Here is a 14,193-nt window from a genome sequence, read left to right as displayed (position 1 = left end):
TAAGGGGCAGGGTTAGGGTTAGTAGGTATTAGTAAGGTGGAGTGGTGGGGTGAAGAGTCCCATGCCCCACCTTCCTAACACTGACTAACCCTAAATTTGTACCTTACCTTGAAAAAAAACATTTCTGCAACACTATAGCTGATCTAGACAGTTTGAAAAAAACACACACTACAACTATGCCCTCACTTAACCCTACACTAACCCATCTGCAGTCCCCACTCCCCACAAACACTGCTACCCTATAATGCCAAAGCCTTCAGAAAATCTAAGTTTTGCCATTACTTTCCCAAACATACACTTTCCTTACCTACACACATCCAATGCTCCATTCATTCGAAATGTTAAAATTTCTTTGAATGGAATAATCAACCATACTTCAGTTATTCACTTTGTCAATCAGCAGCCACTTTGAGGGAGTGAATGACACCCATACACACACATTTTACATATATATATATATATATATATATATATATATATATATATATATATATATATATATAATTACACTCAAATGACAATGCAAAAAGAGTGAATTTAAAACATCTGAAAATAAGACAAAAGAAAAATATTTTTGCACCCCTTGCACCCCCAGCACACCCCTGCTGATTATATACACCAATTCAAAGACTGCGCAGCAGCAGACTAACAGCCAATTCCCTTACCCTGCTACAATGCAATCTTGAGGCTGTTGGCAAAGCCACCATTAAAAAGAATGCTTGCTCAAATGACTATTCACTTTTTTGTTTTTACACCAGCAAAAGGCATTTGCTCATATGAGTGTTCACTCTTGTAAACTGTAACCACAGGGGTAAACAGAAACTTGTATACCCCTGCTGTTGTCCTGGTTTCACTAAAAAAACGCACACTGAATACAGCAAGGAATCTCTGAACCTAACCCTGTGGGTGACAGTTTTATCCATTTCAGACACCTTTTACACTGAGGATGTGCTTAATGTCCTGCAAGAGGCCAGTAAACCCAATACTAGGAGATCTCATTTATTCAAATTGAAAAGAGTCTATATTTGGTGTCTTCAAATACAACTAGACCCATTTTAAGGAGAGATCCCTTTAGTGCTGTCCTACCTTTGTGAAATGTTGCAAGCAGGGCTGGCATATTCTTCTGTTAAGGCCCACCTATCTGCTGTTTTGGCTTGCCTGCCTCTTGACCCTTATCTTGCCTCCTGATTTCCAGTGAATCAACCACAAAAGCATATAATATATGTCTACCCTACCTCAGACTACAAAACAAATCTCATAAATAGCAAGCAGCCTTTACCCTTTGCGCTGAACATGTTTCAACATACACAGTATAGACACTACAACTTAAAATTAATCCATTTATAAAGAACCAGATAAAAAAGAAACTTTACATCTGTAGCTTGCATAGTAATATGTGATATTCTTGGACTGTAAGACAATAGCATATCCCGACAGTTGGAACCGACTTTTCTTCACATTTGAAGACAGACTAACTTTAATCAAAATGACACTGTTACATAAAATCTTATTCATTGGCCAAGCTCTAATAATCCCCCCCCACCTGTCAAAATTAAACAGAAAATGAATAACTTATTACTCAACTTCCCTTGATATCCCAAAAAAAACAAGAATTTCTCTTCTCTGACGCACCACAAGCTGGGATGAAGGAAGTATAAGGTTTCCAAATAGTGATTTTTATTTAAATTCCACATTTATTAACATAGTGTTGCTTTGGAATAATACTTCTTATACATTATACTAGAAATCAATACATGAAACCTCACTTCTTAATAGTAATAGGACATTGCTTGAACCATATACTCAAATACACATACATAGATTCATAGGTTCGTACTAAGCTAACTGCCCTTGCAAGCAATTTTAAGACTAGCCAATTATCCCTTGTGAGAATCAAACCCTGCACCTTGTGTTTGTAAGGCAAACACCTTAACCATTAGGCCACCATCCCAACCCAAACATCTTTATATGGCTTTTAAAAATATACATTCAAAGTGAAAGGTCAAAACTTGTTCCGACACCTCTTTCAAACCAACCATTGCTGTTTTTTTAGAACTTAATAATTATATTTTCTATTGCTTATACAAATTAATGTTTAATATCTTTTGATACTCAGAAAATGTTAGAATTTACGAAGGGTGACCTATTATATATTGCAATCAATTTCTATCAGCTAATGAAAATAAGTTCTGCAGACTATTTAATCAGCAGATATAAGTCTGCACAATTGCAATTGGCTGGACATCCAAACTTGTAAGGATTTTATACATACTAAGCTCATACCCTCATTAGAGGTATACAATAAGAGTAACTTAAAAATCTTTTATTTTATCTCAACAATTATTAATAGCTCACCCATAAACACTTCATACATGTTATTTATAAAATCCTCAGAAATGATTTTAGCAAAACAGATACTTCTTTTTGGAATTATTCAATGAAGTTAATAGATGCATATTCTCAGAAAAAGATAAAAACCTTTGTTTACAGTTGGTGATAGAATCAACATCTTCCCTGTTCTGGCATGTACACACATGGACATTTTTACATAGATGTTTTTTCACCCCACAAAGACTAGCAATAATGTACAAGAAAGATGAAATGAAATGCTGGAGATGTGGGCACCCTGATGCTGACTGGATACATATGGTTGTTAATTGCAAAATAATTCCCCATTTTGGTTACACTTTAAATATTTTTGTAAAGCTCTGGAATGACAACTGTATAATTTCTGACTACCTTATACTTTTCAATGTTCCTGAAGTCATTCCTAAAAACCAAACATTTTTACTATCGTCTATCCTCTCTATAGGAAGGAAAATTATTTTAAAAATTGGAAATCACAATCTACTCCTGATTTTAAAGTTGAGTTTATCTAGCCTGTGAAATACATCTGTAAGAATGAAATTCCTACTATAAAAGCAAGTATTAACAATACAACTCATCACATGCTTGGACAAAATTGTGTAATCTGTTAGAGAAATGTTAACGGTTCTCCTATGTATATTGCTTTTTTAGTTGTTACGGATATTGTATACAGTTTATTCATTTTTTCTTGTTAGTATACTGTTAAGTTACTGCGTTATAAAACGAATAAAAACATTTTGGGGGGAAAAAGAAAACCGCATATCCAGATGCTTTCACTATCTGGGACCATACAGAAGAATATATATGTTAACAAGTGTTTCTCAGCCAGGATAACCAGTGAATGCAACTTCCAAATCCCTATAAAAATAGACAAGTTGCCAGTTTCAAAACTGGTATGGCATTAATATGAAGCAAGGCACAGGCAGTAAAACTGGTAGTCTTTTACAAGAAAAGAAGCTACATGTACAAATAAAAAAGTCTGATACTCACTACAAATCTACTGTTAACTTTTTCTAAAATTCTCTTTTCATTTACTGCCATTGCTTCTCCTTTCCTTTTCTTTATTCTCTTCTTTTCCAGCTTTTTACATGCATACATTTTTCCTGTTGCTCGAACCTGGCAGGCACAAACCTATAAAGAAAGAGAGAGTGATGTAAAGTGCGTGAGCAATGGTGCATCTCTTTTACTAAATTCCATTCCAAAAGCAACATATATATAACTTCTGATGCTTTTACAACAGTTATTTTTTAAAGAATGTGTCAATGTTTCACTAAACAGGTGCAAGAAAGCAGTTCCACAGATTTGAGGTAAACATTTCCCTGAAGCAGTACCTTTAAAGGATGATTTATGGGGGTCTATTTTATGTAATCGAACAGTGAATTCACCAAACTGCATCTACATCAGAAATGCAGTTCAGCGAATTCGCTCTTGTGGGGGGCTGCACCCCCCACTAATTATATGCATCAACTCCGAGATCGCACTACAGTGAGGAAAGGGCAACTTTTCCAATCTTCACTGTACTGCGATCTCACCATCAACAGTTTACTGAAGTGCATTTCCGATGTAGATCGGCGAACTTCCTTTTCGATGAAATAATACAGACTCTGTATATAACCTACTGTTTTGATCACATGATAAAGCTTGTAGATTTACCACCACTGTGTTCGAGGTACTAGTAGCCATGATGCTGGTTTAGTTTCAAGATCAGGTTTAGGTGTTTAAGAGCTGATCAGAGAATTGAGGATCCAGCCTAAAGCATATATGGTGTTAAGTAGCTTGGGGGCTCTCCCCCACCTTTTCAGAAAGTACAAAATCGCCAATGTTCTTGTGGAAACGATTCTTAATTATGCTTTCAGTTTTTCTTTGCCAATGATTTGTGAGGAGATGCTGCTTCACTTAATTATGCCCTCACTACAATATGTACAACCAACAAACTGTGACTGTACTCACTGATCCTCCTTTTAAATATTGATTCCCCAACATGGGAAGCTACACTTTAACACACCCCTGATAATTACATACGATAACTCCAAGATCAGTATGCCTCTGGATAGAAAGAACATACGGGAACATTCTACTATAGTGCAACCTTGGAACTATTACATATTCCTCCCATAATCAAACATGTACATGGTCACTGAAATTTCAACAGGCACCTCCCAACACCCGTCTCACTGTCCTTATTTATCACCACTGGATCAACAAACCAAAAGCAATATCAGGAATCCTTGGTGAGTGGACTTGTGTGTCTGGAAAGTCGTATCAATGACTCAGTTTGCAACACATTGTGCCCACTGTTGGAAATGCATTCCCTATTTTTTGGGGAATTCCAGCCACCTTAGGGATCCCCAAAGTGGTGCCATACTATGTGGATTAGTGCTTGTGCATTAATTCCTATAACTAGATCTGGCTCACCCCTACTTTAGATGCCCCATTATCTGTAAACCATACAAATCACATTCATCGACTTCAAACTGGAAAGGAAGCTGAGCTATTCTCTGGACATTATGTGCCCAATGGTCCCTTTAAACCTCCTTGTTAATGCCCAAGAACAGATGTGCTCTGTAGGTAAGATAGATATACACTTGTCACTGCAGTATTTAGCTTCCCAGCTTTTGGAATTTGGTTTCCCTTTGCACTTTTCTCAGAACCTCCATTAATGCTACACACAGCATTACAATTCACTCTATCAAATTCCTCTCACATCCCAACATTTTGGATACTTTCTTATTTTTAACTCCTTAACTGCATCCTTTATTTCCTAATTCAAAATTTATTTTAAGGGGTTACTTATCCCCCCTTGCCCCACTTACAGTTATAGACAATTTGTTCCTTTCCAATCACTCTCTGTCTGTTACCACCCCCCCCAGTTCTCCCTTCTTTCTCATATAGAACTAACAGCAAGAGGTTCTCCATTTCAATTCTTGGCTGGGGTGCCTTCTGTGCGGAGTCTGCATGTCCTCCCTGTGTTTCTGTGTGTTTCCACCGGCTGCTCCTGTTTCCTGCCATGTTATAAAGACGTGCGTCTGCAGCGTTTCTCCCTGGGCCTCCACTGAAAATTGGCTTTGTTCCAAGTTGGACTCTCCTGGTAAACAAATGTTAAATAAAAGTACTGTATTATTCTTGGCATGCATGATGCGCTAGAAACTGTTTCTGCTCCTTCCAAGACTATTTTTTTAATATTCTCTGTCTGCTTCTGTCATATAATTTGTGTTGTCTTCTGTTTCACTTTGTCTCCTTGACTCATTTCAGCCTGGATCAGAAAAGTGCAGTGAGTCAATAATACCCCTCAGAGTATATTACTACTTATTGTAAAAAAAAAATAAATAAAAAAAAAAAAATAATAAATAAATAAAATGCATGCTGATGCAAAACCAAGTGAATTAGAATAATATTTAAAAACTGTCCGATTTTTTGCCTTTATCGTCGGCACTGGATTAACGATTACCAGTTTCACAATACGAAAGATGAAGGAATCAGATTCGCCCTTATGTACCATCAAGAAACTAATCAATTTTATTTATTTTTTTTTTTAACTTAGATGATCCCTTATGCCGATGGCTCCTCTTCCTTCTATTCTGCACAAAATTCTACAAAAAGGGTGAGATCTGGACTCCATCCCCAGATGAGTGACAGTCCTACAGTTTGGTTCTTAGACCAGGTTCTCACTCCAGAACAGAAAAACCACAAAAAATGCCACAGTGGAACAAAGTACCAGTGGAAATAAAACAATAAAATCCAAAAGACTTCCAAAAATCCACAAGGTAAACCAAGGCAGATGTGATAAAAACCAGTTTAATGAACGGTAAGCGCTTTCATGCTCTCCTGAGCACTTCTTCAGTGATTTTATTCTGTGATAGGTTAGTTTGAAATGCTATGTATGTGAATTTGTATTTTTTATATGGTCTGAAGAAGTGCTCAGGAGAGCATGAAAGCGCTTACCGTTCATTAAACTGGTTTTTATCACATCTGCCTTGGTTTACCTTGTGGATTTTTGGAAGTCTTTTGGATTCTCACTCCATAACCATGCACAACTGGCACATTTCATCTTCCCCGAGAGTGAGAGTAGGGAGACAGGGAGTGCTCTAATGTCTGAGTTACAAGGATTCCTCTTCCAGGCTCAACCTAATTCCATCCCTTTTAGCAGTCACCTGCTGCATTAAGCTGTGCTCTGGAAGACAGCAAGACTCAGCACACTAGCTTCCTATGCATTCCCTGTGCATGTAGATGCTTACACCACTATGCTAATGAAAAGTCATTCATCAATGGCTCGAGTTTCCCAAGCCTACATCTCTGGTCTGGGTCATTCTGGTATCGCAAAATCACTTTCATGTGCTGCAGTGATGTAGACTAGAACTCATCTCCTTCCCTCATCCAGCATGGGCAAGCCAATGTCAGGTCTAACTTGGAATCCTCCCCTGCCTGCCTCATCCAGTGCTTAAGCTGTTATTCAAACTCAAATTATATGAGTAATAGTCAGAGCTTTATCCCTCTGCAGCACACAGCCATGTGAGCCACCACTATTTTAAATGGTCCACGACTAGTTGCCTACTTTACTTACCCAGATAGAACACAATGCATAACAGGGAAGTATGTCAGTTTCCAATACTGCTATGGAAGCTGGGAGGACCAGATAAATGTCAGGTCTCATTGAGGTATTCTGAGCTACCCTGGAACACAGAAGAAGGGATGCACAATGACAGTGGTAGCTGCTGCCTAATATGCTCATGGATGTACACACACACACACACAAAACTATAGGCAGGACCTTTGGTTTCAACCCATGATCTTCTCTATACTAGCATATATTTCAGCATGTCACCCTCCTGGGGAAAACTAAATAGACATTACATGCATTACAATTCCTCATTGTAGCTGGCCCTTTCAGCAAGTAAGTTCAAGAACATGGGTAGCTGGTGTGCCAAGGAGCAGTCCAACAGAGAAGTAATATAATGGATTGTTAAAATATTCCATGATGTTGTTTGCACTTGTTCAATCTTCTCAAGTACATGTCCTGTGCGGTCTTATTTTATGTACGTAGACTTAAAATATTTGCATTACTGCTTCCATTTGCTTTGAACGATTAAAAACACTGATTAAAAATATTGATTTATGAATTTTTCTTTGTTCAGCAAACATATTCAAGAGGTTTTTGAGTATGATGCCATGAAAAAGCTTCGCTCAGTTTTTATATCTGAAAAAAAAATCCATAATGGTGTGTTTATGGGTGTGTGCGTACACATACCTTAGGATTGGGGAAGCAATAGTGTTGCTAACTCTGAAGAAATACTTTGCACACACCTTAGGATTGGGGAAGCAATTATGTTGCTAACTGAGGAAATACTTTGTTCTAAATAGTCTAATTTTGGAGCTTTAAACAAGAAACATCTTAGATTTTCAGGTGAAATTTAAAGCAAACGCCTCATTTTGCTATTAGCTCAAAACAGAATGAACAAACCCCTTAAAATGTTGAGGGTTTTAACAATAAAATAAGTGTTCTTTTTGTTATGCTGCTTTCAAATTCAGGCCTCAAGTGGCTGCTTGCAAATTTTAATTCAAATGGTAGAGAAAAGCTTACTACAATTCAGAAAAAAATAGTGTACTGCCACCTATGTGGTAATTCACGGGTACATGTTTTTTTCCCAAAGGGGATAACTATACATTTCTTGGCATTGAACTTGAGCCCATGGCTCTGGCACCAAGCATCTGTTTCTGTAAGGCCCTTTTGTAGAGTATCCACATCATCTGGGGATTCAATAATGGCCCCCAGTTTGCAGTCATCTGCAAACTTTGTTAGCCAGAGTCCCTTAGTGTTGGCCTGTATTTCAGATGCCAAACAAGAGCGGTCTCAGGACTGAACCCTGAGGTAGTCCACTTGTCTGGAGCTGGATTTGGAGTCCGCTACATTTACAGTGTGGGTTGCATCAGTAAGCCAGTTGGCAACCCATCGAATGATGTAGGGATTAATGCCCAGTTTAGTAAGTCTATCTCTGATTCTAGAGTGGTGGATGGTGTCAAAGGCCCTGGCGAGGTCCAGATAGGCTGTGTGGGCCGCCTTACCCTCGTCCATGGCTCTGGAGACTGATTCAAAAAAGTCAATCAGGTTCAGGAGACAAGATTGGCCCTTCATGAAGGGGTCCAGTGTTTGAAGGTTGCCAATGTTTTTGGTTATAAGTTCCATGATAACACGTTCCATGGCCTTGCAGATCAGGCTCGTCAGACTGATGGGGCGGTAGTTCGCATTAAATCACTGTCATGAAGCAAAATCCTTCTCACAGCAGCACTATTAATACCTTACACAAGCCTGTCCTTCATCAACTCATCTTTTAAGTCACCAAACTGACATTTTATCTTTGTTCCTCAGGTCATTAGTATACGCTGCAGAAGTGTCCCCTGGTTTCTGATTTCTTGTATAAAACAAATGCCTCTCCAATGTAATATTTATCTGGGGGTTGCACATTTCTCTGAATTTGCGCTTCAAACACATGGGGTTCTTCCCTTGATTCAGCCTGTACAACAATATGGCGGTTTTCACCTTGTCCCTCATACACTGCTGGTGCATACACAAATGAATGCTCTCTTTCAATGGCCTCTGACCCAGTTAGGTTTAGCAAAAAATGCCCTGGTGCATGCATATTTGTCAGGAAAAAGCTGCTTCTATAAAAATATTGTACTCTTGCTCAAATATTCTCCAATTCTCTGCAACATTCTGATCAAATACAAGTGGTGAGGGCTTTTGAAATCGGTCTGCCATATTAACACACAGCAGTGAAGGATTTTGCAAATATGCACGAACACACACACACACACACACACACACACACACACACACACACACACACACACACACACAATATACATATGCCAGAAATTTATGCCAGTTTTCATAACTATGCCCAATAGTACAAGCCTCTAAATAATGGAACTTGTAAATAAACAGTACATGGGCACTCTGAAACTTCTCCAAAATGGCAGTACTTTGCTAGACAATTCTTTACAGTGCAAGAAACACTCTAATGTTTGCACTTTGCGAATTGACAAACCCAGCACAAGAAACTTTTTGAAATGGCTGTACTTTTATTTGTTTTATTTATTTATTCATTCCAGTTTGATGACCGGGGAGGTCCAATGGGCTCGGGGAGCCCGTTTTCAGTGGAGGCCCGGGGAGAAAAGCTCCAACAATACATAGTTACATGAATAATTACTAAGAAACTTTGCATTACTGACAAATAAACAGGTAGCATTCATAAAGAAACAAACAATTACAATTTTGTTTAGGTGTAAAACACAGGCAAATGGCCTTGAGGCTAGATTTTACAGTATAGTTATTTATACATAATACAAATGAGCAAGGTTAGCTAGGTGAGAGGTTAGCCAGGAGTAAAAGTGGAGGAGACCTTGAGAGGTATAAGGTGAAGAGTACAGCTGCATTTCCTGTTTGAGTAAAGGTGAGAATGAAGAAGAGTTTTAAAATTTTCAAGGTTATCGCAGGTCCTAAGAGTGGAGGGAAGAGCATTCCATTATTTGGCTAAGGTGAAGGAAAGCAGAAGTTGACCAGCTGGGCGCTTGGGTTTGTGGATGGTGATTAGGTTTTGGTGGGTATATCTAAGTGTTCTATGGGGAGTAGACTGTGCTTCATCAAATAGCTGCACTTTGCACACAAATAAACTCTTCAGAATACATGCACAGTAATAAGCACACTAAGCATTTTTACACACTGAGATACTTTGAATAAGTCTAGTTATACTATTCAGGGCTTTGATCAATGTGAACTAGTAGTTATGCCAAAACACAGCACTTTGCCAAAAAACATGCAGTCACCTTACTTTATTTACTCTTAATGTGCTCTTTTTTCCCTTACAATATTTGTTTTGTTTGTTTAATCTCTTTCCATGTCAATTATGCTTTTCTTGTGCTTTTCCTCTAAACATGCCTGTTTTGCAATTCTGAGGTAATTCCAAGCCCCTTATGCACTTTTCTGATCCTCGTTTAATCAAATCTCATAATTCTAAACATTTTGTTTAATCATCAAACCTTCTGCGCCTCTCGCTTGTTTAATAATGCAGTTTGTGCCCTCGTAATGCTTTTTTTGTTTGTTTTTTTTTTTTTTTTTTACAAAATAAACTGTGCAAGTTTTAATTACCTTTGGTTCTTTTCTGGCTCTTTTTTGTGCTCGTTTCTCTTAGTTTACCTTCACTGTTAACCCTGCTCCAAGTAGTGCTGGAAAGCAGTCTCTGGAATCCTGGTTCTGATACCATGTCGCTCGTCTAGTCAGGACAGAATCGATGAGACGTCGTGAGTTCTGTTCACGCACATCAAGTACATCTGTACAAACGCATCAGGACTAAGGCTTCTTAACTTTAACTCAGGTAAACTTGTATAGCAACTAGCTATTACATTCATACATGCTCACTCTCTGGCTGCACTCTCAAAATGGCACAGAGATTAGCATGTGCTCAGTATTTATATGCACATTCAGTCCTTGAAATGCTTCTTAAAGGCACAGCACACATGCTCTGTTCTACAGTGCCCTTACATAAGGACATTATTTAAGAAAAGTAACTGACATTTTTTCTTAAATAACGTCATTGTATAATAGCAATAACCTACGGATGGGTGTGGGTAATGCTCGATTTACCCATAGTTGGTTTTGTTTGGTCACAATCCACACCAACCATGGGTAAATCCAGGATTACCCACACCCAGCTGTGAGTTATTGCTATAATATACAATAAATGGACAATGTTGATTACACTATGAAATTAAGAAAAAATACCCTTGTTATAGAAAAGGTCATACATAACCTCAAGTGAGGTTTGTATGTATAAACCTTGCAGTGTACAGAGAGCCATGACTACACAGTGATATTGGTGTAAAATGACAAGCTTGTTAAGCATTTCTAAGTGCTATTAAGAGGTCTTTCATTGGAGATGAATAGGGGACAGCAGTGGCCAGCAAAGAACAGCAGCAGATGGAAAAACAGCCTTTAAATGCTGCTGGAACTTCACTTTGCTTACTTCTAAACAAAAAACAAGTGGGTTGTTCCAAGGTTGGAACGACCTGAGGCATTACGGCTACAGGCTGTCCCTGCGGGGGCAAGATGGTCGGACCTGCACTCAAGACCAGGGGGGGGGGTCTGGGCAGACTCAGAGGATGAAATAGTCAGAGGCCTTGGACTCTACGAGAACCCTCTCCACCACGTCAAATGCAAAGGAGGAATGGACCTCCTGGGCAGAACTGGCAGAAGTTGCTACCCCCTGATCCGACCGGGGAGTTGGAGCAGAGACGCCGAGGGGAATGCTTCTCTCTGACAAGCTTGGAGCAGAGAACACCCCCTTGGATCCCACCCCGAGAGCTCGTATCTGACACACTCGGGGCACTGGCCAGCATAGAGGTACATGGTACCATCGGCGCTGACCCCTTGACTCTGACCGTCCTTGGATCCAACGGCTCCAAAATCACAGGTCAGATCGGAGGAGTAATAGGTCTGAATACTGATTGGAAGGCACCCGCTCTGGTGGGAGAAGGCCCTGACAGGACCCCCACCTGGATTTGTGTGTGTGGATAAATCTCCACATCATCTTGTCCATCTCAGCTTCCGAAAGGCTCCGGGTAGAGCAGGAGGATGCCACTGAAGTGGACTGGGAGAGCTGGTGGGGAGAGGGCCTTGGGGGCGAGAGGCTAACGAGAACCTCGGGCTCAGGGGAGATGCTTGGTGACCTGAGTCGAGGTGAAACAGGCCTGGAAACAGGCTTAGTCTTTGGTGAGGAGCACTTGCGAGGCCAGTCCTTCTTAACCTTATCCCCTTTCTCATGCATCTTAGCAGGAGGGTGAGTCCCAGAGGTCAAAGTATGGGAAGACAAAGCAGCAGCTGCTGCTTTCTTGACAGGAAAAGGTGAGACATCTCTCCCAGCAGTGGAGGGCAACAGGCCCTTGACAATAAGTTTGTCCCATCTGTCCTTAAGAGCTCTGGGATTAAACACAGTGCAAATAGGCAGGGGGACTGGAAGTGAACCACCCCCACACAAACCATGCACAGAGTGTGGCCATCTGCTGAGGAAAGCTTATGGCCACACTCTGTGCATCTCTTGAACCCAGGCTTTGGGGTGTCCACCATACCATGGCCTGTTTAAGCAACACACACACACTACTATGAAAAAGAAAAGAAAAGGAGGGGAGGAAGAAGAAAAGCCTGCCAGAAAACAACTACGAATAATCCTGTGAAGGTACAGAAAAGGTTAGAAGTGAAAGGGATGGCAAGAAGATAACAAAAGTCAAACTTTTATGTTGTAACTTGCAATGGAACTCGGACCACACTGCTTCCTCTCAGGCAGCAAACAAATTCTGAAGGGAGACAAGGGCATTATGGGTAAGGGGAGGAGCATGGTGTCTTAGCTGCAAAAGGCAGCCATGTCGGATCTGATATGGATCCGAGGACCCAAAGGTTAAAGACCATATGAAGTAAACTACTTCAAATACTATGATAGAACTAATTATCGAACAGCTTTTAAAGTTCTTTGTTCTTCAGCTGGGCACTTTGTTTCAACCTGCTCTCAAAGTCCTCAAGTGTACTACTGGCTTTCAAATGCTGTGATAGCCAGCAAAACACTTCATGCTCATACACTTTGCTTTTGTAATTGGTAGTACGTGGAGCACAACAAGCTCCATGCATTACAGAGAATTACAATTGGCCTCAATGATCATAACCCTATACTGTGTGTTCTCACTGAAGATAACGTTCACCAGTGGAGCTTCACTCATGAGATGAATTCCTTGGCATCCCTGCCCTAAATGCATAAGGTGGTTATGCCTGAAAACCACATCAGAATCTTCTATTATCAGCAAGGTTTGTTCTGCCACACAGAAGGTAGCACCACAAGAACTGAGAAATTAATATGTAATAAATGTGACGAACAACCTGGAGAAATTGTGCATGTACAACATACAGATGGACATTGATGCCTGGAAAATTTCATAAAGTAAAAATTTTAACGAATAGGGAAGTACAAATGTGTATTACTTCTTTTGGCCATTGTTACTCAAAAGGAGGTGTATAATGTTAACCAGTTAAGTTAACAGCATGCTGTTTAAATTCAGCTGAGCATAAATCAGGAACAGGATATAGATGGGACTCTCAATAATGCCTCTAGCGATATCCCCCACTCAATTTAATTGTGTGGGAGATGTAGCAAATCTTGTTACAGAAAACCATACTCTACCATCAATTGTGAATAGTGATTTGGGTATGTTAAAAAAAGAGGTCCAGAGAAATGATTAATGAAGAATTTGATTTTTCTGATGTGAATAATTTTGTGGTGGTTAGCAGAAAGAAGAGAAGGGCTTAGAGAGGTTCAATATTATTGTTAAATGACAAACTTGACATACATAATTATGATATTCATTCAAACAGAAGAATGACTAATAAAAATATAGTAGAAATTGGTGATTATATGTTAAGGGTTAAAAATTTACTACCTGGTTCTAATAAAGATCTTAATAGGACTTATTTGAGAGGATGTGGACAGTGGGATATTTTATACTCTCAAAAAAGAATGTTTTGAATGGAAAAGTATGGAAAGTTGATGGTGTATATGTGGGTTATGATGTTGGTAGATGTTAACCTCCCATTACTTTCACCATGTTAATGAAAAAATTTCATTGAGTAAAAAACTGGGAGTTTGAGCTTTTTATGATGTAATTATTATACTGAAAGTTTGATAAACGTCAACTAAAGTAGAAAGGTGTTTTCCTAAAAATTTCAGGAAATTATACTTGAACACATCTATTAAGGTATTCCAGTTTGGAAAGAAACCATTATTAGCCTGT

The 14,193-nt window shown here is 39.3% G+C and overlaps 1 protein-coding gene across 2 annotated transcripts in view; it reads right to left on the bottom strand.

Annotated features, from left to right (window-relative positions):
- GRK4 (G protein-coupled receptor kinase 4) overlaps positions 1-14,193 on the bottom strand; it is a 1,249,698-nt gene that overhangs the window by 492,698 nt on the left and 742,807 nt on the right. For both annotated transcript variants that reach the window (XM_044062922.1, XM_044062923.1), the window contains exon 8: positions 3,358-3,498. In XM_044062922.1, the coding sequence (XP_043918857.1) occupies positions 3,358-3,498 (141 nt within the window). The remainder of the gene's footprint in view (positions 1-3,357; positions 3,499-14,193) is intronic.

The sequence above is a fragment of the Protopterus annectens genome, chromosome 2.part1, assembly GCF_019279795.1.
Source record: "Protopterus annectens isolate FY-2018-M chromosome 2.part1, PAN1.0, whole genome shotgun sequence".
Taxonomy (NCBI): domain Eukaryota; kingdom Metazoa; phylum Chordata; order Ceratodontiformes; family Protopteridae; genus Protopterus; species Protopterus annectens.
The sequence above is the reverse complement of the archived record's forward strand: the minus strand, read 5'-3'. Positions and strand labels throughout refer to the sequence as shown.